Raw genomic sequence first — 27,530 nt, 5'->3', positions numbered from 1 at the left:
AGAGCTGACTTGTGAAGGTTTCGAGACTACGTTCCCCTCCTTTTACAAACAGGGAATGTGAGGGTCATCTGACACCCCTCTCATCAAGCTCCCAAGCCAACAGGAAGAGCCTGTGACACTTGGGGTCCTTTGTTTGCATGCAAGCCCGGCCCAGAGCTTAATTTGCGCTGGGTCTGTTTAGGCTGGACACCTGGCTATATTTTACAGCACTGGCACTTATAATCTATGCCCAAGGGTTGCATTTTATTCCTTCTCCTGGGCAGCCCTCAGGTAGAGAGAAGTGACAAGGCAGCAGGGAGCGTGGCCTGTACTTCTCTAAGGTGTTAATACACTTCTTCCATGACGATAGTGCTACTCAAGCACGGACGTCATTTGGGGGGGTCGCAGCTGTAACCCATGTGATCCCCCTGCAATCCCCTGCTACTGCCTCATCTCACTGGGAATGACTCCCCTCTTGGAGAACAAAGACTCCCAGTCCAAATGACCCTTTTTGCATATGTGGATGCTGGAAAGACTTTGTTAATTATGCTTGTAACAGGGAATGCCAATGCTGGACGTCACCTGAATGCCTTGATCATGGAAGGCGGACACAATAACATGCATTCCAATAAAGTGTATAAGGAGAGAATGGACTGTGAATTGAGGAGAGACTCCTACGCAGGGAGGAGAGCAACCGCTATGCAGAGGAGAGTCTCTGTAGTAACAACGTCCTGGAGGAGTGGTGCCATTTCAAGCCACAGAGCCACCGGTGGTGTGAATGAAGGGAGACCTGCTAGTTGGAGGCTGGACAGTGGAGGAGACGCGACAGGAGGACGATCGTCTTCTCTGGTGGCGTGACCACTGATGAGTAGTGTTGGGCTGGGTGCCCAGCAACTGACACTGAGACCAGAGACAGACGAGAAGCCTGGGTACCGAGGCTCCACCCAGCAAGCGCCTTTTACATCGAGGGAGGTACCAGCAGGAACATGCACAATATCAATTTGTGAGTCCTGTAACGGTTTCACAGAGTACCAAAACCGACACAGGTACGAACAACAGAGTGAAAGAGATACGAACACTGTATGTTACGGCTGGAATAGCCGCCAAAAGCACGAGAACTGAGAAGTTAACAGGGTCATGACCCCGCAAAAATTGTGTAAAAGAGGTACAAACAATGTATGCTACGGCTGTAACAGATGCCGAAAGCATGAGAACTTAAAAGAAGGTAACAGGCTCACAGCGCCGCTGAAACAGTGTGAGATACGAACACTGTATGCTATGGCTGGAATTCTGGGGAACAGAGCGAAAGGAAGGTGAATATTCTGCAGCAAGGCTAGCTAAGTGCATATGGCCACCGGAACCTGTAATACCAGAACAAGCAGACAGCCTAAGTGAAATGCTATCATTGTGAAATAAGACAAGTATCAGAGTACCACAGGACTTTGGGGGAGTCCCAATGCCACGAAGGTGGGAGACAGCGAAGTGTCTTGTTGAGTAATCCTGGAGGAATTTGGACATTTAAAAATAGAACTGCTGAAAAGAAAGCAACAGTTTTTGTCTTTAAAAAGGGGAAGAGTGAAACCCATACAAAAAATAATTATCATTTATACCAGGACAGTCTATGTGAAGACTGGAAAGACTATACCATGGTGTTCTAAATTAATCATCAAGGAATGTGCCTATGACCTAGCACCCCTGATTACTGCCTTCATTAATGCATCTTTCCAAACAGGAACTGTCCCAAACAATCTCAAGGAAGCCTGGGTGTGGCCACTTCTAAAAAAGACAACACTTGACCCAGCGCAACCCAACAACTACAGACCGATAACGACAGCCCCGTTCCTCCTAAAAATCCTGGACAAAGTAGCTCACATACATATCCAATCATACATAGAAGCTAACTCCATACTAGGCAAAAGACAATCTGGCTTCCATGTCGGGCATGCAACAGAATCCTCCTAGAGCCATGAAGGTCTACTCCGACACAGCTAACGCAGATCCTACCACTATAAACTGCGGTGTCCCCCAAGGATCTTGTACAGCCCCCACCCTCTATAACCTCTTCACAAAACCCCTCTTTGACCTACTTGACTCCATGGGTGTTGCATATACAAACTATGCAGACAACACTCATGTACTTTTACCCCTATCTGGACTCTATCACCAAGACGCCACGGCCCTTCACAACATCTATGCCACTATCTAAGCTTGGATGGCAATCAATGGCCTGTCTTAATGGGGAGAAGATTGAAATTCACATCCTGGGCCAGACAAACACATTATCGAAACTAAGCCCCCAATACAACAACTTCAACTTAGACAACTCAACCATCTCCGTATCATCCTCTGTCAAGACTCTAGGTGTTCACATTGATGCAAATCTATCGATGAACAAACAAGTCAGCACCATAGCCTCTGCATCAGGTTTCAGCACCAAACTCATCAATGCCATTAAACCCTACTTATCCACGCCCAAACGCTTGGCCATAGCTAGAGCAACTATAGGAGCCAAACTCGATTATTGCAACGCCCTCCTAGCTGGCACCTGCGCCAAAAACATTCACAGACTGCAAACCACACAAAACAATGCCCTCAGAGCCGCCATGAGCATCCCTAGAAGAGACCATATATCCCACGACAGACGTGAAGCCTGGTGGCTCCAGGTCAAGGGATGTATTACTCTGAAAATCCTCACCATCACTCACAGGTCACAGGTGCATCAACAAAACCGCTCCATCATACCTAGCTGAAGCAATATCAAGGACCAAATCCACTCGCCCCACCAGAGCTCAGTACACCAACCAGCTACACAAACCACGCATAAAGAGAGCCACAGCAGGAGGTCTAGGCTTCTCCTATATTGCACCAAAACTCTGGAACTCACTACCTGCCACACTTAGAGTTGAAACTTCCATCTCTGTCTTCCGCAACAACCTCAAGGCCACTCTCCTCAACTAGCAAGTGGCGGACTGCCTCCTCCACTTCTGCCATGTATATTGTAATATAACACAAATGTAATATAACTATATTGTAACCTGTATATATACTGCTAATGACTATGTACCTATATTGCAACCTGTATATATATTGCTAATGACCATGTAACTAAGTAACTAAGATTTGTACTGTAACACGTGCCACGATGTCCTCGGGTTGTTGTGCGCTATATAAATACGAATAAAACAAAACAAAACAAAACTTTAAGACTGAGAACAAGTCCATTGCAAGTTGGGCCAGGCAGAAGCCCATACCAAGTCTATTGTGCAAGCCTCCCCTTTTTCCTTTTAGTTAGGCGTTTTCTAAAGTGGTTGGCCCAGTTAGTTGTTTAGGATTCAGACAGAAGACTTTTTACATTAGATTTGACGTGCACCCTTAGCTTTAGTTTTGCTATACTGGGAAATTACCTTATAACTATAAGGCAAGTTTGGCATTTTTCTTTTTATTTAAATAAACTTCTTTAACTATGACACAATGTAGTCTGAGTCCTTCTTCTGGTTCACCACATATGTTGTCAGAAATGGGATGCAGGCCTGGTAATATAAACTGGGGACCCCTACTCTTTACCAAGACAGCAGAGAAAGCCAAAGCCCCTACCCTGGCCACTCTGCAATGCATTGGTATTGACTGAGCGTGGAAACCATCTCCATACCCCCGAAGGAGAGACATTTAATATTTAATAGTAACAGGACTGTGTCTGTCCCCTCCACCTGGGGCCTATATTAGACTGGCAACTAAATCCATACTAACATGGCAATATGCCCTAAATACTGCCACCAGGTTAATAGATCACGATTATAGTGGGGAGGGGAGGGTGATCCTCCATAACCATGGAATATCAGACTATTCAGCGCTAAATATGGAGAGGCCATAGCCAAGGGAATCCTTGAGAAAGCCCTCACTCCAGAACCTCAGGAAATGGAGACCCTACTCGAAACTGAGAGGGTATCAATGGGTTTTGGAGAGGCTTAACACGTTAGAGAGGAACCTGGGGTGAGAGAGGCAGAAGAGATGGTCTTGGTACCCGATCTTGCCTTTGCATAAAGGAACAACCCTGACCTAATGGGTGCCTTTGGGAGGGTCACCTTGGAAAAACAAGGTTGTAGCCAAGTCAGTCCTTTTTTCTTCCTGAAACAGAGATTGCTATACCGAGGAGACATGGGAAAGGATGTACTCCACGGGACAACTGGTGGTTCCTCGCATTCATCAAAGGTTAGTGCTGGAGCTGGCCCACTCCCATCTCACGGCTGCTCATCAGGGGGTAGGGAAGACCCAAAGCCAGGTGATACCCAGATTTAACTGTCCTGGAGTGTTCACAGATATGAAGAACTATGTCTCTACATGCAAAATCTGCCAGAAAACCACAGCCACTCCAGTTACCCCAGCCCCATTAGAACCACTTCCCATTATTGAAGTACTCTTTTCCAGAATAGCAATGGACACAGTGGGCCTACTAGAAACATCAAAATTGGGGAATAAGTACCTCTTGGTGATCGTTGACTATGCTACCCGCTACCCCGAGGCATTTTTTCTCCATAATAATACTGGTCAACAGATCCTAAAACTCCTCCTCTCTTTTTGGTCGAGAGTAGGTGTCCCCAAGGAAATCCTGACGGATCAGGGTACTACTTTTATGTCAAAGATTATGACTGAGGTAAAAGAGATGCTACAGATCAAAACCCTCAGAACCTCCGTCTATCATCCCCAAACGGATGGCCTTGTGAAGAGGTTTAAAACAAACCCTAAAAGGAATCCTCCACAAGTTGGTAGAGGAGGGTGGTTCCATGTTCTCTTTTTGTGGTACGAAAAGCTCCACATGTTTCTTCTACCCTTTGAGCTACTGTATGGGTGAGAACCTCGAGACATATTCCAACATTTTGAAAGAGACCTGGAAGGAGAGAGAAGAAGCCCTCCTACCCACTTCCTAGACAGCCCAGAAGTTAAAATCACACATGGCAGCTGTATAGGAAATTGTCAAACATCACCTAGGTAAGGCACAAGAACATCAAAAATCCCTACATGTTAGACAAGCGGTAGCCAGGTCTTTTTTCATTGGGGAATCCGTCCCAGTTATACTTCCCACCTCAGAGAACAAGATATCCAAATGGTATGGTCCCTACAGAATTCTTGAAAAAAGGGTTCATTAAACCACCTATGACTCAGCCAGACAGACGAGAGAAAACCCAAGTTTATCATATAAACCCGTTGAAAGAGTGGAAGGTCGACCCCATGGAGGAGACTACAGTGCCCATGTCCACCCTCTTACAGACCCCTACTTCGACTAACAGCTAATCCCCAACCATCTACCACTCTCCCAACAAGATGACATTTTAGACCAATTTCCAGAGGTTTTTCCGAGCAACCAGGTAGTGTGCAGAGTTTCTTTCACTATATCCACACCCCAGCTGAGAAAACAGTGAATATGAAACTGTATCAGATCCCGGAGGCAAGGAGGAAAATTATCAAGACCGAACTCCATGAGATGCTCAAGGCCAATATCATTAAGCCCTCCAAGAGTCTGTGGTAGTCCTCATTGTGTTTGTGGCCAAACCAGACAAGACCTGGAGATTTTGCATTGATTTTATGGAATTAAATTCCATCTCCACTTTTGATAATTACCCTATGCCCAGAAGTGACAAGCTCATTGAGAAGCTAGGATCGTCCAAACACCTATCCACTCTAGATCTAACCAAAGATTATTGGCAGGTGCTCCTAAACCCCACCGATAGGGGGAAAATGCTCTTTTCACTCCTAAAGTCCTCTTTCAAGTTAAAGAACTTCCTTGGGGGTTATACAGTGCCCCCGCCCCATTACAACGATTGATGGATAAAATCCTAAGACCATATTCTAGCTACACTGGAGCATATTAGATGACATCATTATACACAGTAAGTAGGGCTGGGTGATATGGACCAAAAGTCATATCTCAATATTCTTGGGCAAATACATATCTCAATATTGTTTATGGGGGTTAAATTCTCAGTTGTAAACTGCCAACTACATGCGAGATGCCACAAACACATTTATTTATAAGACATTGATCAAAATGAAATGCAAACACATGGTTCCTCTTCGGGAAGACACACAGCTGTGTAAATATCAAAATGTAAATAAAAATGGTAGCATATATAATAATGTATATATATATGTTTATATCTGTTACCGATATTGTCTCATCCCATATCGATTTCGAAAATATTTCGATATATTTCCAAAACTCTATATATCGCCCAGCCCTAATAGTAAGACCTCGCCCAAAAACACACACCATCTTTATTTGATCGCAAGAGTCCTCCAGAGAGCAGGTTTAGCAGCCAACCCCCAAAACATTCCCCTGGCCCAGTCAACTGTACAGTACCTGGGCTATTTTGTGGGAAATGGATTTAATAAACCAAAGATAGAAAAAGTCAAAGCAGTACAAGCAACACGGTTAGCAAAAACTAAAAGAGGCCTTTTTTTCCCCTTGGATTAACAGGCTATTACAGAAGATTTATACCAACGTATTCTACCTTGGCCGTCAATCTTACAGACAAGTTCAAGAACTCCATCCCAAAAGCTGGTCTACGAAAATGAAGCCCAACGAAGCTTTGAAAGCCTCAAACAAATTATATGCGAAGAGCCTGCATTAATGATGCCAGATTTCAACCGAGAATGTATTCTTCAGACAGATGCCTCCAAGGTCGGACAGGGAGCTGCATTGTCACAAGAATATGATGGCTTGGAACACCCTGTCTTAGACACAAGCTGAAAGTTGTTCCACAAAGAACAGTCATATGCCACAGTGGAACTTGAAGCCCTAGCCATCAAGTGGGCAATCCTGAATTTACGTTATTATCTTACAAGAAGGAGGTTCCGGCTCGTGACTGACCTCTCTCCCCTAACCTGGATGAATCTGAAGAAAGATTTCAATGTCCGAGACATGAGATGGTTTTTAGATTTACAACCATTTTGTTTCTCAGTAGAACATTAAAATGGCAAAGAACATGGCAATGTAGACTTCTTACGTCGTTTTCCACTTCCTAATCAAGGGGGAGCCTCGCAGTTAACGGGAGGGGTATGTGACAAATCTGGACAATTCGTCCCTTCTCCCCAGAGGGGAGCCACCCCCTGTGAGGCTAGGCAGGTGAGTCCGCTATGCAAGACCCTCCCTAGGGGTCTGGGCAAGTGAGACCTCACTGGGAGTGACTCCCCGCTTGTGGACAAGGACTCCCATTCTAACAACGACCATTTCTGCATATATGGATGTTAGAAAGACTTTGGCGTTCCCTGTTACAAGCATAATTAACAAAGATCCTTCTTTGACTATTGGCTTCAGGTAATACTGAATGTCACTTCAATGGCATGATCACAGAACACAAACGCAATTACATACATTCCAATGACGTGTATAAGGAGAGAACGGACTGTGAATGGAGGAGAGACTCCTACGGAGGGAGGAGAGACTCCTATGAAGGGAGAAGAGCAACCGCTATGCAGAAGTGAGCCTCTGTAGTAATGACGTCCTGGAGGGGCAGAGGCACATCGAGCCGCAGATCCATCAGTGGTGCGAATGAAGGGAGACCTGCTGGCTGGCGGCTGGATGGCGGATGCCTTGACCAAGCAAGAAGCTCCAGTCAGGGAGGAGAAAGAATGGGGAGGCAACCGTTTTCTCTGGTGGCGCGACCACTGAAGAGCAGGGGTGGGCTGGATGCCCAGCCATCGATGAGAGATGAGAGACAGGAGAGAAGCATGGGCCCCCAAGCCTCACCCAGTAAGCGCCTCTTACGCCGAGGGAGGAACTGGTGGGAACACGGACGCTATCGATTTGCGGATGGCAGTGAGGTCTGTAAAAGTTGGTTTCACGAAGTACCGAAACCGACGCAGTTACAGGCAACAGAGTGAAAGATACGAACACTGTATGCTATGGCTGAAATAGCTGTCAAAAGCACCTTTAAGAATGAGAACAAGTCCATTGTAAGTCAGGTCAGGCAGAAGCCCATACTGAGGCTATTGTGCAAGCCTCCCCCCTTTTCATTTTTTTTTAGGGTGGTCTTATTGTTTGTTTATTTGTATAGCGCTCAAAGCCCTGAGGTATCTAGGCGCTTAAAACTTGAGAGATTAGTTTCAGTGCTTCAGGTTACAGAAAAGGAAGCTTAAGAGGTAAATTACAACATCATGGAACGTGCAAAGTTAATACATCCTACCCTAAGTGCAGAGGAGAGATACAAAGTGATCAAGTCCATTGGGCCTAATACTGTGTTACCGGGCGGCAGCAACACACAGATGCAAAGTCAGATCCGTGGGCAAATACATGGTGCCTACCCCATGTTGCAGGGCGGCAGCAGCACACAGATGCAAAAGTCAAATCAGTTGGGAAAATACATGGTGCCTATCCCATGTTGCAGGGTGGCAACAACACGCAGATGCAAGGTCAAATCAGTGGTCAACTACATGGTGCCTGCCCCAGGTTGCAAAGCGGCAGCAGCACATAAATGCGGACGTCAAACAATGGGCAGTGAAAGTCCATCAATAGGCACATACATAGTATCTACCCCATGTTGCAGGGCACCAGCAGCAAACTGGTGCAAAGTCAAATCCGTGGGCAAATATATGGTGTCTACCCCATGTTGCAGGGCGGCAGCAGTATGAAAATACAAAAATTAAATAAAGGGCACTATCTGGCTGGAAGGGTGGTATAAGAAGGAAGGAGGCGGGGAGGACATCAATGGCAGAAAGGGGGCGTGGGGACCACAACAAAACAGGCGTCCGGGGGGGCAAGGCAGCGTACCTGTAGCAGACAGGGAGCTGACAGGGGCCTTTGTGTGGGCCTTCGTGGTCTGGTGCCGGCTCCCGCCTCCCAGTTCAGCTGATTGGCCTATCAAGGCCGGCCAGCCAATGGGAGAGGAGTCAGGGCCATGCCACACAACAAAGAAGCACAGATAAAATAACCCAGCCATCTTTAAAGGCCAAAAACACGTGGAAGTCAGTGCGCAATGCACAAAGAAAACTAAATACTCAGGAAATGGGTTACATCCATTTAGTGAGATTGCGCTTCTGCAATCATCGTGCAGCCGATGTAGATTACATCATTTTGAAAAATAAATGCCCAGAAATGCGCATCAGGTGCAAAGAATGTCTGCAAAGGCCATGCTTACCTTGGCAGGGTGTGGAAGTGTCCAGTGAGGCTGGGAAGCAGAGCTCCGAAATGATAAGAGAGCAAGGCAGAAGTGTTTTTTTCTTTAGTTAGGTGTTTTCTAAAGTGGTAGGGCCAGTTAGTTGTTTGCGATTCGGACAGAAGACTTTTTACTTAGGTTTTGACATGCACCCTTAGCTTTAGTTTTGCTAGGTAGGGAACTTCCTTAGGCAAGTTAGGCGTTTTCTTTTTATTTAAATAAACTTCTTTAACTATGACCCAATTTAGTCAGAGTCCTTCTTTTGCTTCACCACAATGTATGCGTGTGTGAATGACCGAATATGTGCTGTGTAAATGCTGTTTGAATGCGTGAATATGTGTTTGAATGAGCGAGTATGTGCTGTGTACATTTTTGAATGTGCGAGTAAATGCGGTATGAATGCTTTTTGAGATGAAAGCTGTGTGAATGCTGCATGAATGAGTGTTTGAATGAGTGAATGAATGTGGGTGAGCTTGTGTTGGGTTTGTGCCAGCGTGAGAGGCTGATTTGGGTGGGGTCAGGGGAAGGGTTTTTTACTGAGCAGCTATGATACTGTATCACATGACCAGTAAAAATGTCATGCCACAGAAAGAAATGGCTAGACTGATAGCATGAAAATGCAATGTAGCCACGTAATAACACTTATCATGCTTGCTTTAAAAGCATGATAAAGCAAGCATGATGTGTTTTGTTAAGTGACTAGACTGGTATTTTGGTGCAATCCGTCTGGCAATTTGGTATTGTGGCATGACGTTTTTTACTGGCCATCTATGATACTCTATCATAGGTGGCCAGTAGAAATTCAATGCCACAGTAAAAAAGTGGTAGACTTACTACACCAAACTTCCACTCTAGGCACGCAATAACACTTCTATGACAAGACTGGAGGCGAGCATTATGCTTCAACTTCTTTAATTCACTACTCTTCAGCAGTTTCAACAAAACTTCAAAAACCATAACAAAACACTGAAACAGTCTGAACAGACTTTTCCTCTTTTCAGAACTACAATCCCCATAGTCTCTGTAGTCCATCACACTCCATGCCCAGTAATAACCACTTCCTGTCCCTGGGCTCCTCCTCTTCTTTTCAAGCTCTTCAAGCAGATAAGTGCTATTTTGGTTCTCTCCCTACTTTATGTGGAAAAGTTGTGTTTACAGCGCATGTAGAGTTAGATATTGCAGAGAGGGGGAGACTATAGATTCTATGAGAGCTTTATTGCAGGAGTATATATGTTTTAGCGCAGTGGCGCATGATTTAGGGTATCCGAGTGTTTTACTTCGGGATTAGCGAGCCCGTGCGTTCGGGCGGCCTTTCCGCGGTTTGCGCTCCCCGTGCCATATGTCCGGCATGTTTGGGGATCGCTCGCGAACACGGAAAAGAGTGGGCGATCAGAGGATCGCACGCCACAAGGAATAGCGGGGCGATCAGAGGATCGCGCGTAATACGGCCCTGATCTCCCTCTCCCTACAGTGAGGGAAGCGTGGGCCGTATAGCGGCCCCCTCCCTCGGGGAGGCGGAGCGCGAGCGGTGCGCGAGGAGATTGAATCCTCTCGGCCCCCTCCTTTGCGGGGGCAGAGTCGACGAGTGCTTTCGCTTCCGCGGTCGCATTTTCATATGCGTCGCGGAGCGAAGTGCACACGAGGAGCTGGGCCCGGCGGTGATACGGCAGTCATAAGCCGCAGTAGCAAGGATGAGGCCCTGCCTCTGGAAGAGCAACGTACGGTCGCAGAGGCGGCATATAAACACGCGACCAAGGAGAGATTCACACGAAGCAGCTTCAGCTGGGGAGGAGCCTCACAAAGCTGATAGTGACGGAGCAAAGTCACGGAATCGTGCCTCTTGCAGAGGTCTACTGAATACAGCCCATCCCAGGCTTTATTATTTTTCATAGACTATCCCTCCTTCCGGTACAGCCACACCAAAAAAAAAAAATAATAAATAAAATAAAAAGTGAAAAAAAATATGAAAAAGGGGGCGCGCATACAGTCCCCAGAGTGTCTATAGCGAGAGGGCGTGCAGTGACACCCTTTTGGGGTACATCAGGCACACAGCACCCACGCAAGATGTCCGATTTCGAATGGAGCGAAGAGGAGCAGTCGTCAGAGTTGGCTGCCAGCTTCAAGCAGGTGCTAGGAAGCTCGCTTATAGATGCAGTGGCTATGGGGGTGAGACCCCTACAAGACAGGCTGGAGTCCCTGGGAGCGATGTTTCATCAGCCCGTAGACAGTACCGGACGGGGTGGAAGCACGCCCGCGGAACCCTCAGAAGCAGGGTCTTTGGGGGTACTGAGGCCCGAAAGAGGAGAATCCCTCTTGACCCCCAGGGCCCTTCAGATGGGGCTGAAGGAAAGGCCCCGGAGGTAGTCGATGCCTTCGCAAAGCTGCGGCAGGCATTTTTGCAGCGTCAGACTGTGCCAAACCTCACGACCCCCTCTACAGGGGATGAAGAACATGGAGAAGACGGCCCAGGCTCAGAGGAAGAGCTGGAGGAAGGCGAATCTCTCTCCCAAGAGGAAGAGGAGGAAATTGAGATCAAGCCTAGCGGAGGAAAGAGGAGCCACAAAGAGAAGCACCTCGATGAGATGGAGGAGGACATGTTCGATCCGGACAGCATCTGAAACCCGAGATCCTCGGACTGGCAGCCCTCACCTAGAGTGGCGCAATATATGACAAAGAGATTGCGGAAAGCACTGGACAAAGAAGTCCGACAGAGGCTCCGAGCGGAGTGCCCGAGACCAGATCTCCCAGGGAAGGTGGCCGAGACGCCGGAACTAGATCCTAAAATGTTGACCTTCGTGTCAAAATCTAGCAAAGACCCTCGGAAGAGCATCGATAGGTCTTGGAGGAGTTGCCAGGAGAAGGTGTTAGACCTGGCGGGGCCTCTGGCAAAAATAATGGACCTGGCCGAGAGAGCCAAAGATACCGGAGAGGAGGTGGACCCCGATGCCCTAGCAGGTTGGGCTCAGAGGGCAGTATGCCTCCTAGGCAACGCAAATTGCGCCATCGCATCAGAGCGCCGGAGAGGCCTCCTACTGAAGATAGATACTAAGCTAAGTGATTTAGCGTCATACGAAGCTGGAGAAGCAGCGCAAGCACTCCTCTTCGGGGAGACCTTCGGCAAGGAGATGGGGCGCTTTGTGGGCACCTACGCGTCTCTGGAGAAGGCGCAAGCTTCTAATTCGAAAGATCTTCCCCAATCGAGTTTTTGGAGGGACCAGTCGTCACAGAGGTCGCTCGGCTGGTCGCAACCAAGGGGGACGAATACCTCAGAATCCCAGGGCCCAATACTGGGAGAATAGGCAGCACGACTCCTTCTTCCCGTCCAGAGGACGCTTCCCAAGAGGTCGTAGAGGAAGAGGAGCCAGACGTGGACAAGGATTCACGCAAGGAGCAGCGTATTACCCTCCAGTGGGAGGGAGAACGAGCATGTTCTTGAGAAACTGGCGCAAGCTTTCCAGCGATGCCTGGGTGCTGAAAGCTATTGGGGGCATGCATCTAGAGTTCGTTCAGACACCAGTGCAGGAGCGCAGGCCCCATCAGCAGCGTTAAGAGCGCGCAGAGCAGAGCCTTCTAGACCAGGAGTTGCGGCTGCTAGCGGCGAAGAACACTATAGAACGGTGCCCGGAGGAACCCGAGTTCATAAGCAACATGTTCCTGGTGCACAGAAAGGAGAAAGTGCGACCAGTTATAAACCTAAAGGAGTTGAACGGGTGGCTAGTATACCGTCATTTCAAGATGGAAGGCATCCACCAGCTCCGAGATTCGCTCAGGGAAAAGGATTGGCTGACAAGGTTAGACCTGAAGGATGCTTACCTGACTATCCCTATGGCGGAGGAGTTCAGAACTTTCCTAGCTTTTTCGCTGGAAAGGACAGCTCTGGCGATTCAAGACTATGCCCTTCGGGCTTGCGTCAGCGCCATGGGCCTTCACCAAGGTAATGAAGCCGGTAGCTGCAGCTATAAGGGAGAAAGGAATAAGGATGATCATTTATCTAGACGATCTCCTCCTTCTGGCCGAGGAGCGAGAAGCCCTCAGGCATCAGACGAAGTGGGTCCTGGACCTGCTTGCATCCCTAGGGTTCTTAGTGAACAGGGAGAAATCAGACATCGTACCAGCGCAGAGGCTCAACTTTCTGGGTTTCATCCTGGATACCAGAAAAGCGACACTCGAGCTCCAGGCTCGAAAGATCCGCGACATCAAAAGGGAGATCAGAGGATGTCTGCGGTGCGAGAAAGTGTCCCTCCGAACTCTTGCGAGGATCGTGGGGCTGTTAGCGACCTCGATTCAGGCCATTTTTCCAGGTCCTCTGCATTATCGAGCACTGCAAAGGCTAAAGATAAAGCATCTGCAGCAAGGCCTGAGATATCATCAATCGGTTCCGCTGGATCAGGAATCCAGGACAGAACTGGAATGGTGGTTGCAGAATATGGACACCTGGAATGGTCGTGCCATTTTCGGAGACAGACCGGATCTAGTCATAGAGTCCGACGCCAGCCGGTTAGGCTGGTGCGCAAGGTGCGGGGACCTCCAAACAGGAGTGAAATGGAGCGAGGAGGAGCTCCGCTTAAATATAAACTGCCTGGAGTTACTAGCGGGATCCTTTGCGATCAAAGCCTTTACGAAGGGGAGAATGAAATCGTGTGTACTGCTGAAAATGGACATTTCAGCAGTGCGATACATAAACCACCTGGGCGGCACCAAATCCAGGATGCTAGCCGAACTAGCGAAGGACTTCTGGCATTTCTGCCTGCAGTCGGAGACGTCTGTCACAGCGGAATATCTCCCCGGGACGCTGAACGTCATAGTGGACTGGAACTCTCGGTACTGCACGGATTCCAGCAATTGGAAGCTGGATCCAGCAGCGTTTCGGAGGATGACCGAGAGGTGGGGACCAGTACACATAGACCTCTTCGCATCGCGATTGAACACGCAAACAGCGGTGTACTTCAGCTGGAGGCTAGACCCGGAAGCACTAGGGACGGATGCGTTCCTGCAGGAATGGGTCGGAGGTCCACACTATGCGTTTCCCCCGTTTATGATGCTGAGCAGAGTTCTAGCGAAGTGTCGGAGGGAGACGGCAGAATTGCTATTACTAGCGCCGTGTTGGAAGTCGCAAGTGTAGTTCCCAGCTCTCATGGAGCTAGTAGTAGATTACCCGAGGATGCTCCCGGAAGGGGAGCACCGCTCACGGACCCAGCTGGATCATATCACCCTCGGAGAGTAAAGGGGGCTCACCCGCTCGTCGCATGCAGGATATCAGGAGACGCTGGGCGTTGCCAGGCATTTCGTCTCAAGCTTCACAGCTCATCGCAGAATCCTGGGCTCCATCCACTAGGAGGAGCTACGACGCGGCTTGGGCCAAGTGGACGAGCTGGTGCAGAGGGAGAAGTGTTCATCCCGTTTCTGCGCCTGTAGTGGCAATATTGAACTTTTTAGCTCATTTATTGCAAGACGGGAAGGCATTCCATACCATAGGAGTGTGCAGGTCCGCCATATCCGCGGGACACCTTCCAATCGAAGGGGTTCCAGCGGGCGAGCACCCAGCAGTAGTGCGGCTTATTCGTGGAGCAAAGTTTAGAGTGCCTCCTGAACCTTGTTATAAATCCGTCTGGGATGTGCTATCGGTGCTTAAGCTGTTAGAGGGTTGGCCCAGCAACAAGTATTTATTGCTCAAACAATTATCAGGAAAGTTAGCGATGCTATTGTGCTTAGTGTCTTGCAAACGAGTGTCAGACGTCAGAGCACTGGATATAGACAGGAGGTCATTTGGCCCAGAAGGGGTGATGTTCTCTATTGTAGGTAGGACTAAGACGGGAACGGCGTCAGTGCACTACCCATATTTCCCAAGCAGAGCTAAATGGTGCGTAGCAAACTGCGTGAAGGAATACGAGAGTAGGACAGCGGAATTCAGAGCAGCAGGTACTAAGCAATTTCTGATAGCGCGCAGAAAGCCCTTCAAGGGGGTATCCAAAGCCACGATAGCCAGATGGGTTAAGGAAATCATGCTTGCAGCTGGTATAGACGTGGAGAAGTACGGGGCGCATTCAGTGCGAGGAGCGATGGCGTCTAAAGCCTTTACGACAGGAGTGTCTCTTAGAGATATTATGTTAACGGCAGACTGGCCAACTGAGCGAACTTTTAAAGAATTTTATTTTAAGCCAACTGAGAATTTAGCAGTTACAGTGTTGGGGAGATTTGAACAAGCATAATGCTCGCCTCCAGTCTTGTCATAGAATAAAGATTACCCCTGCTATCTGCGCAGGGAGTATTAATTCTATTAAAGACTAGGAGGCGAGCATTAAATTCCCACCCAATCTATGTATTGTATAAGAGATTATGAGGTTACATAAAGTGATGATATTATGATAATGTCAATACATGGATGCCACCCTGATTTTTCTGCTTTCTTTTATGTCTAGTAGAGGAGCAGAAGAACAACTGATATAGGAGGTTAGCGACAGGAGTCGTCTGGGATCGAAGGAGTTCGATAGTTGGTTGAAGTGTTTCGAGTCGTTGCCAGTTGCACGACTTAGCGTGATGTTCGCAATGAGACTTTCAGAGCGAGTAAAAAAGAGGAGGAGCCCAGGGACAGGAAGTGGTTATTACTGGGCATGGAGTGTGATGGACTACAGAGACTATGGGGATTGTAGTTCTGAAAAGAGGAAAAGTCTGTTCAGACTGTTTCAGTGTTTTGTTATGGTTTTTGAAGTTTTGTTGAAACTGCTGAAGGGTAGTGAATTAAAGAAGTTGAAGCATAATGCTCACCTTCTAGTCTTTAATAGAATTAATACTCCCTGCGCAGATAGCAGGGGTAATCTTTATTATCATGCGTCCTTTAAGCACGATAAAGCAACCATTATATGTGTTATTACGTGGCTAGTATGTATTTTGATGCAACCAGTCTAGACATTTCTTACTGTTGCATGAAATTTTATACTGGGCATAGATGGCAAGTAAAAAATGTCATTGCTGTTAGAAAGTAAGTGATGTCATATGACCTTTGAACCTATTCATACCATACGTCTAAGGTAAGAGATATCTTGAGCATCGGGATATGCAGAGCAGAAGATAAACAGAGCTCTAGCTAGAGGGGGACGCTATAGAATATGTGCATTTATGCATTATAGGTTTCTGCTCTATGGTTGAAACCATAGAAACGCTTCAGTAGCTTTGCTTGTTTCAAGCCCCGGCTACATGCATGTCAGCAATATGTTCATGCTTCCTTTAAATGCCCATGACCCCCCCACCCTCCTCCTCGCAGTGTGCTAGCATGCCTGCTGCAGCGACCTCAGTGTAACCCACAAGTTTGCCTGCGCTTGTGTCCTTCCATGTTTGATAAATGCACTCTATTTGTGTCGAATGCTAACAGCCCCTGCTGATTAAGTGCCAAAAATGGTTCAGGTCTGAACTTCATGAATGGTATTTTGTATTATTATGCGTATGGTTTATTAGAGCTTTTTCAAAAGTACATTTAAAAAGTAGTATTCTGTTTCTAGCCGTGAAACTTTAATTGGTAACATCCCCTGTAATGCGTTAAATGTTGAAATCCTGGTTTAACTATCTGATTCGCTGGTTTCCTGCTAGATGACCTGCTTTGTTACCTATAACTCTCCAAGGGTAATTAGCCATCGCAGAGGTCCACGAATTAGCACATGACTTGCAGACTTCCTGGTCCAGTGCCTTTTCAGACCCCGTTTCCCAAAGCTCCTCCCCTTTTTTGCTGCGATTGTAACCATAACAAGAGAAAGCATGGTCATTATGCATGGTCATTATTTGGAGACGCATGTCTTTAATCAGTTTCCTCCTCTTTTAAAATAAAGCGCACGTGATGCGAAAACGTTACCCTTAATATAAAGTGACAAAAAAGCAGTCATATCCTGAAAGTTCATTTTACGTTTCCTTTAAAAATGCACGTATGTAAATATTGCACTTTATTTTATAAAGTGCAGCGCCCGGCTGTCGCACTATGAAGAGCACCCATATTTGCATTCCGCTATGAAGAACTACACTTCATACAGTCCACATTACTCCACACAAATTGGCAGTGTACACACAAACCCTCTGTTATACTTTGTTTTTTTTTATCTTTGAGTTGCTATGTGACTTTCTGTCAAGTGCACTCGCAAACCTCAGATTTCTTTGCTGCCACCCACAATACAAAATGCATGTCTTTGGAAAATTAAAATCCCGACTCACCCCACTAATAAAATGCTTCTTTGGCATATCAGATATGTTTAATCGTGAGGATCAACATATTTAAGGAGTAGAAATAGGCCGTGGCGAAGAAAAGGAAGTGCGAGCATGAGAAACTCGAGCATTGATGCTGCGAGAGGCGGACAAAGGGAAAGAGAGAAACTGGGTGAGGGCGCGAGATATGGGGGCATGAGAAAGAGACCAACCAGATAGGGACGCTGTAGGCTAACCACGAGATTCCAAGCCAAGTGTAAATGCAGTGTTACCCTTCAACACCACAGGCGCGAGGGCCTGCTTTGATGGCCAGGCAATGTGACGAAGACACAATGGGCCTCATTACGGGTCCAGCGGTAACTGTGCCAGTGCTACCGGCGGGTTGCCGCTGGACCATAAATATTTACTAGCGCCTGACTTCCCAGTGCCACCGGAAGATTACAACCCTGGTTAGGCGCTGGTAAATTATAAGTCCCCATTCCCATAAGAGTCTATGGGAATGGGGACACGGAAGCACCGGCTCCGCACACCAACAGTGCCAGTGTTTCTGTGACTGGTCTGCCTACCGTTGCCGCTGTGCCTGGCAGGGCCAGACCTGTCGGACACGGCGACTCCGGAAGTCAGACCTGTAATATGCCGTTCCAGGAAACAACTGTGCCAGTAAGCTTACCGGCACCCTTGTTTCCTGACCGGCAGGGTCATAATGAGGCCCAATGACATTTACTTCTTAACAAATTAAGCACAACTGAGGTGACTTTGGTATATTTACAAGCAAGACATGAGGGCCCTTAATTTAATCTCTTCAGGCTTGCCAGTTTACAGATGCAAAAACTCTCAAGACATCTCTTGCCTCTTCTCTTTGAAATACCAAGGACTGCAAAAGCCCACTCGGAAAGGCCAACTCTTCCACTCTCTATTTACCCTTCCCCTCTACTCTTTTCTGCCTCTAGACAAAGTCCTCAACTCTGCTACCCACACTCTCTACAACCTATCCAAATCTTCATCCACTTCTGCACAAGGCTGGCTGGCTCTTAATGTTCAAACGCTGTCTTTCAAGTTCCTTCTCCTAGCCTACAGAGCCATCAATGGTCTTGCTACTCAGTACCTGGCTGATTGCATCCCTTTCGACTCACTGTCTTGTTCCCTACCCATGTCCTCTGCCGTCAAGCTCACTGTCCCAGGCCCCCCTTTTGCCACCTCTTACTTCTTTCTGCTCTTTTCCCCTACCCCACTGGAACACACTGCCCATCACAATCAAAGCCAGCCCGATGGCACAGCTCTGAAAAGCTGGGCTTAAACTTCACCTGCTTGCCAAAGCGGGAGCTACCCCTTCCTCTTCCCACCCACCATAAGTGAACCCACCACTCTGTACAGTGCTGTGTAATAGTGCCATTTTGTATAGTTGTGCTGTACTCCTCTTTACCCAGTGGTCGAAGTGTACAAAATAAAGTAGTGGAACTATGTTCACTGCTGGCCTCGCCCCGCTCCCCACTAACCCCATCGCCATCTCCCACGTGCAATCCAAACCCCCAAACACACCTGCTGTAAGTAGAAGAGCAGCGCTCCCACCCATTTCCACCACGGTCTTTAGCTTGAAGCACTTTCCGCCCTACTTCATTTTACCTTTGTAAGTCACCCGTTTGTTAGCTTTTAGTTTTGTGTTACCCATGGTCTATGGGCCTCATTACGAGGAGCGTGGTAGAGGGTTAACGGCACCGGTAGAGCTGCCGGCGCCGTTAACCCTCTACCGCCTTATTACGAGGTCTGCTCCCTTGTCGCGCTAAGGACATCTGGTAAAACCAGGCGTCCTTAGCGTGTCCCGCGAGCAGCCCAGCATGCTAACAACGGGCCTGTCATTAACAGGTCCGTTGTTAGCATCCTCCCCATTCCCATTGAGCCTTATGGGGGCTCATATGGGAATGGGGATGTACCAGGTCCGGGTTCCTGGAATGGGGGAATACCGGGCCCTCCAAGGTCAGAATGGCCCGGTATTCCCCCATTCCAGGAACCCGGACCCCGCTATGGGGGTAGCCATGCCACTAAAAGCGGCATGGCTACCTCCATACTTGTAATGAGGCCCTATGTCATCCTTTGTGCACACCTTCATAAGCTGGTTCACCACTTATTCTCATATTTGCAGTGATGTACGGGCATCTTTCAGGGGAATGCCTCCACCTTCCGTCTATAAATGTGTTACTGTAAGCCATGTCTGACATTCCCAATACAAATACAAAATAAGCGGAAAACCTCAAAAACCAGTCCCTGCCCTGTAGGGTCACATCAAAACCAAACCAGTGAGTATCCAACCACAAGCAGACTAGGAGTGCCTAGGCGATTTCCAGTGCCGAGAAGGACGGGCCATTGAGTCACAGTCACCCCAAAAACCTCAGATACCTCATTCCACCTCGTTTGGGTGGGTGAGCTGATCCTAAGGCTCGCATTTGGCTTGTGAAGTGGGTGACGAAGACAGCTCTCTGGAACGAGGCGCTCCCCGTGTCTTTGTTCTAACACCGGTCTGCTGAATGGGTGTCAAAGAGAGCCCACACAGTGCCCAGCCTAGGGGCCCCCACCCTGCTCAGCTGAGCTCAGCCATACAGGAAAGAAAAGGTCCCTCATGAACCATCCCAGACCGGCTCTGTGACACAACAATCACCCTCAGCAGGCAGGTCCGTGAACGGCACAGGGCGAGCAGGGGCTCAATTCAAAAATAGGCTGGATGGGCCCCACCACTCAGATTAGATCCGGGGTTGCTAAACCTGGCCTGATACACCCAAGAAAATGAATGCATTAAGTGGCGTAGCTAGTTAAGTTACTAAATGTAAAAGGACACTAGAAAACTGTGAAGGTTTTAGTGACTGGGGACTGTAAAGCTTTAAATTGACGCAATTCTGCTTGCCGAGTTACATACCTGCTCACAAAATCAAGATATCAAAACAAGCACGAGGGTATTCCCAATGTTCTTTTAAAATGGTGCGTTTCTCAATATGTGCAGCAATTTTGAACATCAACTTTGCTGAAGTAAGGGTGCCCTACCCTCTACGTGCCATGGGATAGTCTGCTCCTTTTTGGACCTAGACAGTGTCTGCTGAACCCCTTCACTGATGACCCTGATCCTGAGACCCTGCCAGTCTTAGTGTTTCGGATTCCGGGACTCTCCCTCTCTTACAGGGCCCTCACTGCGGAACTCTGAACGTCTCACAGGTTCTGACCATGAGGCAGCCCTACTAAGAGAAGCCAAAGAGACACTACGAACCTCAGAAGCCCTTGCTCTAGCCCCCTCATGGACTGAGTGTTGCTGACCACCATGATAGCCTGAGGGGCTCTGGCGCTCCTAGTTTAAAAGCTACGGCTCTGAGACCCTCTTAGTACAAGTACCTCAGACACCCGCTTAGTCTCAAGGGCTTCAGCTCGGAGACCTTCCTATTCTGAGAGGTTCCGTCACCGATACCCACCTGGTCAAGGGGTTTCTGATTCTGGGACCCACTAAGAGCCTTGGGCTCTGTCTTGGAAACCTTCTTATTTTGTGGGACTCTAGTGAGGGATTTTATTATTTATATAATGCTGTTTGTAGCACACTATGTTCGGATCAAACAAGAGTTGCAGGTGTGAACTAGGAAGGTAGGCAAGGAACAGTTCCTTTCTCAGCAGACACGGGTCGCATCCCAGGAGCCGAGACAAACAATTGACAATGTTCTTAACAAAAACCCACCTAACAGCAGGTTTAGAGGACCATTCGAAGTCAGTGGCAGAGTGAAGGTGTACAGTTCTTAATTATCCATGTGGGTTCCGTGAAGGTCACATTCGTTGCATGCGATGATTGGACGGGCCGGGAGGGACGAGTGAGCACACGAGGACAAGAGTGCAGTCTGGTAAGAGACTAAAAGGTTAAGAGGCCTCGGCAAGTCTAGCGGTCACCACCTCCGGTTAGAGAGGGAAGGCTTGGAGGAGAGCAAGATTGTATGCAGTCTCTGGCAAAGAGACACTTTCGCACATCTTTTGCAATCGGCCAGTTTTGATGTTTGAAGGGCCAACCTGACCTCCCTGGTGGCTCCATGCTATTGGTGCCCTAGGCAGCCACCCAGATTGCCTTGGCGTTGAACCTGCCCTATGTCTGACTGCAAAAGCTTCCATCTTATTTGAGGTGGCTCTGCTTCAGACACCCACCAAACGTGAGGGGTTCGGACTATGGAATACTCCATATTAGAGAAGGTTTGACCCCAGCAACGGCACAGACTGCAGTACTGTAAGTCTGAGAACCTTCCAGGCTAGTGGTCTCAGACTTGGAGACCCACCTGGTATGATGGGTTGCGACTCCGAGACTCTCCATCCGCAACAGGTTCTGACACCCAAGGCTCCTTGGTGTCCCTACAAAGAATTAAACACTGGTCCCAAGGCTGGGGTAGCACTGTAGGCGAGGCTGATAGCAAGACATCATACCTTCATTCATCGCTAAGTGCTCCAACTTTCGGAAGATAAGGGAACATGCACACGAGATGTTAACTTGCCGATGATCACACAATTTGAGTGTGGGATCTCGCGTGGACGAAAGTCTGCTTGGTTACAAATCTGGACACTTTCTCATATAAGTGAGATCGACTCTGACTCGGAGACCCTCTTTGTCTGATGGGAACTATGAGACCCTTCTAGATGGAGAACCCTGGCTCAAAGACATAGCTGGTCTTGGTTCATGCGACTGTGCAGCCGTCAGTGTCCAAAGGGCTCTGGCTCAGAGTCCCTCATCTAGGTGGTACTGGCATTGAGATTCTAGCGCTCCGAGGGTCTCAGACTACGGTACCATCTAAAGCTAAATGGCTGTCTCTGGCGCGCTCCACACACTGAATGACACAGTTAAAGGGGCGTAGCCTTTACATTGGGATTACGCTGAGGTTTTCCCTGACCCGTTGCAGCCAACAAGTGGGTGTTCTTTGTTGTCTGCAGTTTATGTTTGCAGAGATTTAAAGTTGAACCATATCAGGTATCACAAGGGAGTAAATTACTGTTTTACACTTTTGCATCTTAGCACTTGTAGTTTTAATTGGTCCACTATAAATGGTTCCAGAATGCAAAGGTAAAAACAAGATCTGGGTGATCTATGCAAAGCTGGCAGTGCTCAGCTGAGATCAGCACCTGCCTGTGTCACAATGAGCATCGGAGGCGGAGGTGGCAGAGCTGTGTAGACATGATCAATGGGAGTGCATTATCATTGTAAATTAGGATATGCCTTGCTTATTTAAACCATATCCCTGAGGATGGATAGCATTAGCTGCCCCTTGAACTTTACTACTCAGGGTGTAGCTACCTCACACTGATAAGCCCCCATGGGCCTGCAACCGTTGGCCCTCCAGATGTTTTGAACTACACCTCCCATCTGCATTTGCTAACATGGCCCATGGTGGAGAGCCTTGGGTTGCAGACCCATGCAGAATTGAACATATCTGTAGTTTTTGAAGATCATTTGGAGTTTCTTTGACTGACAAAGTCACAGGGCTAAAGTCGAGGGTACACGCGGGTAGACGCAGTCCACCCACTTTTTTCAGAGGGTGGACTCAGTCCCCCCCCCCGGCTAAAATGAGAAACACTGAAAGTCTTCCATGAATTTATGAATTAAAGCCAACCTCGGGTCTGCAGGCCAGACACTTCACCACTGCACTATATAACCTGATGAAAGATAAACAACTAAAGGTAAAATGTCGGATTTCGGTACTGCAAGTTCCAGGGAAAACATTTGTATTGATTGGTTCTTGAAGTTTAAAACATGCACACCTTTTAACGTTTTCAAAAACACTATTCGAAGAAAAGATCCTCTCTTGGTTGTGAGTATGTGTTGATTTTATGAAAGGCATATGGGCCTTCTCAGAGACTCTGCGCCTGCATTTCACATAAAACCACTAATGCCCCACAATGTGCAACGAGTGCCTTACACATCTCAAATAAAAATATATAAATAGAACAAAGAATATAACAAAATGCACATGTCTGATGGTTCACTGGCTCAACCAGCCAGAGCAATGCCAGAGAGGACCCACCAATAACTGAATTGGGGAGTCAGGAAGTGGGGCTCGATGCACACTATTGGGCCCTCCTAGGAGTGAGGCACTAGGCAATATGGGGGAGGGGGCTGTAGCAGATGTGCATGTGGCGGGTGGCAAAACGAATATTAAAAAGCGCAGGACTCCCTTAAGTGTTTGGGAGATGCGGGGGACATGCAGGGTCCCTAGTCCATGGAAAAGGCAGTCTCAAGTGGTCCTACATCTGGGTACCTTTGGGGCACACCTTTGAAACACACTATGTTTATTGGGAGGATAGCTCAGTGACATCGTGCTCGCCTTGGAAGCAATACGACTTGAAGCAACACAGGTTTGATCCCCAGGTCCGTGCTTAGAAACCTCTGGGTATTTAAGTGCATTATAAATATGCAACTAAGACAACAAAACAAACAAAATCTGTAACAGTGCCTTGATGCCCCTTGCCTGTGTGAGCACTTTAAACATGCAAATAATAAGGATTGCCCGTCTTTCATGACTTTTAACCTTATGTTTCTGCAGGCATACAATGACTAAGGCTATGGTACAAACAAAGTGCATCATGTTGGAGCTACATCAAACCTAGGCCATCAGCAATCACCCTCTTTTTTTGATTGACTGGAGGCTTCTTATGTGGATAGTGTGCTCAGACCTGAAAGTCATGTCGCACAGGTCCAACGTGTGCAGCGCAGGCCGGCAGCAACCTGGAAGTCTGTTCGAAGCATGCAGTGCTTAATTTGTGGAGGTGTTTGCCAGGGCTCTGCCCTGGCACTTATTTTTGAGTCCTGGCACTCATTGTCTCAGACTCACTTTAATTATGAAGCGGCGATTGTGCATGCATGAACCACAATGAGCAGGGGCGAGCTGTAGTGTAACCCCAATATGTGGAGACTGTGGGGAGCAGCTACGGGTGGTGGCAGCAGTGGTGGGGAACTGCCCACCCACAGTGCCACAGGAGTGCTAGAAAATATTTGGGCCCTGGCACTTATATGTTTACAAATTAAGCACTGGAAGAGTGTGTGGCACGAGTTGGAGGTCTAGAGGCAGAGGCCTCTTGAACAAGGTCCCTCCTCCACCCAGTACCCTCTCCCTTTGGCAAGACTCACTCACCAACGCGGAATCCTGAGCCAGTGAGGGTGTCGGTGGAGTGACCATTTTCACCAATCAGTGTCATGTTGCTGCCAGGGCGGCAGGTGTCCCGGCATTGCCCCTTTTGGCAGGTCCGCTTGCAGATGAGAGGCGCAAAGACCACCTTGAAGCGTTCCCTGGCTACGGTGCCAGGAGAGGCAGCGGCGCACCACCCGGCCAGTGCCAGGGCCAAAATCCAGAGAAGCTTTGACATCATCGTGCCATCTTCTCCAGAGCAGGGGGCAAAAAAAGTTCACTGTCTGTCTTGAGTACTCTATCTCTTCTCTCAACGGTCACTTCCTTTGGAAGGCTTGTCACTGCCCATCCACTGGATCACTTGCCTTCTTTTACGCAAACTACTCCAAAATATTTAATTTTTTACTTTACCCAATTCAAGAGGTTTTGTGTGTCTTTTCCTCTGGAATGTTCTCTCCTCTAGTACTTCAATTCCTCCAGATTTGTTTCGCCTCGCGCCAGTCCTCTGTTTGTCCAGCTATTCTGGACCTTACACTCCTCTCCGGTTATCTGCGAGACCTTCTTATACTCCTCCAACTTCAACGGAACGTACCACACTCTCTCTCTTCGTGTGCTAACACCCATGCAACTTTCTCCGAATCCTCCGGGAAGTCCCCGAACACCGTCTGCTAACTCCTCCGGAATGTTTCTCTTTCTTGCACGCTCTTTCTTCTACTCCTACAATGTTCCCAGAACGTTCTCTGTGGGTATCGCCTTCAAAACGCTGTCTCTCCGTTCCGTTTTTTTAAAGTGTTATGCTCTATTTCCCTTCTAATTATTTCGAGATGGGGCTTCGCTCTCCTCTTTCGGAACGTCCACCCCTATCGACTTCGACTAGCCCCGCGGGTACGTCGTGAACTCTGCGCCTTCGGGACGTCAGTCCCTCTCTTCTTCTGCTAATGCTTAAAGAAACGTTCTTTTCTTTAGTACCCCGGAAGGTTCTTTCGCCTTCTCTGCTTACTTCTCCTGTGCATTCTTCCTCCTTCGGCTACTACGTAGTTAATTCCCCCTCAATCCCGGCGAGACACGGTGGACCAGGAGAGGACGCAGGGGCCAGTGAGGCAGCAGCGAGAAAAAAGTTTCCACAACACCAATGGGCAAAAAAAGGGTGCTGCGTCTGTGTGTACGGTTAAATCCGTGCAGCGGCGCTTGGCGGGTCTGTGCACAATCCTCCGCCTGTGGCGCTGGCTCGCTCCCCCTCTCGCTCGGGATAATACGAGCCGTGGGCGGGAATGGCAGCGAGGCGCGATGAGGCGAGCTCCTTCCCGGTCGATGCCACCGCAAGCCTGTCCGGCTGCCACGCCGATCCAGTACTTGGCGCCGGCTGATGCGGGCAGGCGCGGGGCCAACACCGCGCCCCCTCAAACGTGTACCGGCGCGATTACGACGACGCCCAGCCGGCGGCGACACGTTTTTATTTTGGGATGTGTCGGTGGGCTGGCGTCTTTGTGGAGGGGTGTTGCTTTTTTTGTGTAACCCACCAGGTTGGCGGCAGCAGTTGACGTATTTTCCTACAGCTTTGATTTGATGCTTTACCAATTTCATGATAATGATATAAAAAACATCTTTTTTTTTATAAACAGTGAACTCTTTCTGCCCACTCTTGCAACTTCATAACGCTGTTTATTCAGGAGATGAAAAAAACCCAATCAGTGCTGACTGCACAGCTTGTATTCACTACTCTTTTTCATACAGATACCGTTCTAAATGGAGCAGGATACCCCCTCTTGTTACGGGGAGGGAAAATTACAGGCAGGGCAGTTTGTAGCCAACTTGGTGCCCAGGGCGAAACACTAGAATGTGCCCCCCCCATGGCATACGTCACTCCCAAACTACACCTCTGTCACGCGACAATTCCCTCCTCAATATCAATATATCATTGCTAAACAAATGAAGCTGGTTTCATTACATTGTAATTCAAGTACTTTACAGAAGAATTCTAATGTGACAACACAGCTGCTGCTGCCCAAGTAAATGGTTCTTCTGTCACCTGCTATTAGGGAAGGCCTTGCCTGAATGCAGTTTCAGACTGCCAGTACTGATGCACTGAGGTGACCAGTGTGCTGGGTCTGAGGGCCCATGGACCACTGGCCCTGTGATGCAGATGTTCTGATCGAACCAACTCACTTGTATTTCACAAGAGGTAACACTAGTGAAAGTCTGGGACACTACTATTGTACTCTTTCAAATACCTCTATGAGAGTGGGAAAGGGGACAAATAGCACCAATGAGTGTTCCTGTCTGCTTTGCATTACATCACAGCATTTTGGGGAATATAACAATAATCAGAGAAATCTATATTTGATAAACAAGTCTGTGATAAAAAAAAGGTTGTATGTGTGAATCAGTAAATACACAACAGACATATGGCTTGGTGCTCACATCACTGTTCACAACACTCACCTTCACATTCAAATGTTTGTAACCATGAACCATACATACCCATTTGGACATGTTACATTTTTGGGTTTGAGGATAAAATGAATGCAACACCAGCCACGCAAAAAGGGGTATAAGGCAGAGGTTGAAGTGGACGGGAGCGGTCGGGAGCAGTGCTCCCATACTTTTGTTTTTTAAGTTTCACTGTTCCTATACTTTTATTTTAAAAAGAAACCGTTCTGGAATGGTTTTGTTTTAAAATGAAAGTGTAGGAAGAAGTTGAAGCTTGCACTTTAGTGCACTGCACTGAGCATTCCCTTAAATAGCAGGTGTGTTTGTTTGGGGGTCTGCATTGTGTGTGGGAGGGGGTGCTGGGATAGGGTATGTGGGGAGCGAGCCAGACCAGCAGGGAACATAGTTCCACTAATACTTTTCATACACTTCGACCACTCGTATAAGGGCTCTTTTGCTTCTTGTCTCTGGAGAATTTTAGATGAGGAAGGGTTGGGTCTCAGTCTGAGCATGACCAGCCCCCAATACAGAAACATCTTTAGGGAATTATATCTTTAGACAGGAACGGACGGATACCCTACAAGAGATACTAAACAAAGATGGAAAATGTACAGAAAGGACTGTACTTCTTACAAATGTTAGCCTGACCAGTAATAAG

The 27,530-nt window shown here is 47.9% G+C and overlaps 1 protein-coding gene across 2 annotated transcripts in view; it reads right to left on the bottom strand.

The window, feature by feature from the left end:
* Positions 1-25,864, bottom strand: part of LTBP3 (latent transforming growth factor beta binding protein 3) — a 542,185-nt gene extending 516,321 nt beyond the window's left edge. Inside the window, exon 1 of one of the 2 annotated variants that reach the window (XM_069645022.1) lies at positions 24,449-25,864. In XM_069645022.1, coding sequence (XP_069501123.1) covers positions 24,449-24,683 — 235 coding nt within the window. In that variant the 5' untranslated portion in view covers positions 24,684-25,864. The remainder of the gene's footprint in view (positions 1-24,448) is intronic. The other variant, XM_069645021.1, reaches the window with a different exon arrangement.
* Between the last annotated feature and the right edge of the window lie 1,666 nt (positions 25,865-27,530).

Source organism: Ambystoma mexicanum, chromosome 2p (assembly GCF_040938575.1).
Source record: "Ambystoma mexicanum isolate Mex_15411 chromosome 2p, UKY_AmexF1_1, whole genome shotgun sequence".
NCBI lineage: Eukaryota > Metazoa > Chordata > Amphibia > Caudata > Ambystomatidae > Ambystoma > Ambystoma mexicanum.
Note: the sequence above shows the minus strand (reverse complement) of the source record. Positions and strands in the feature narration are given on the sequence as shown.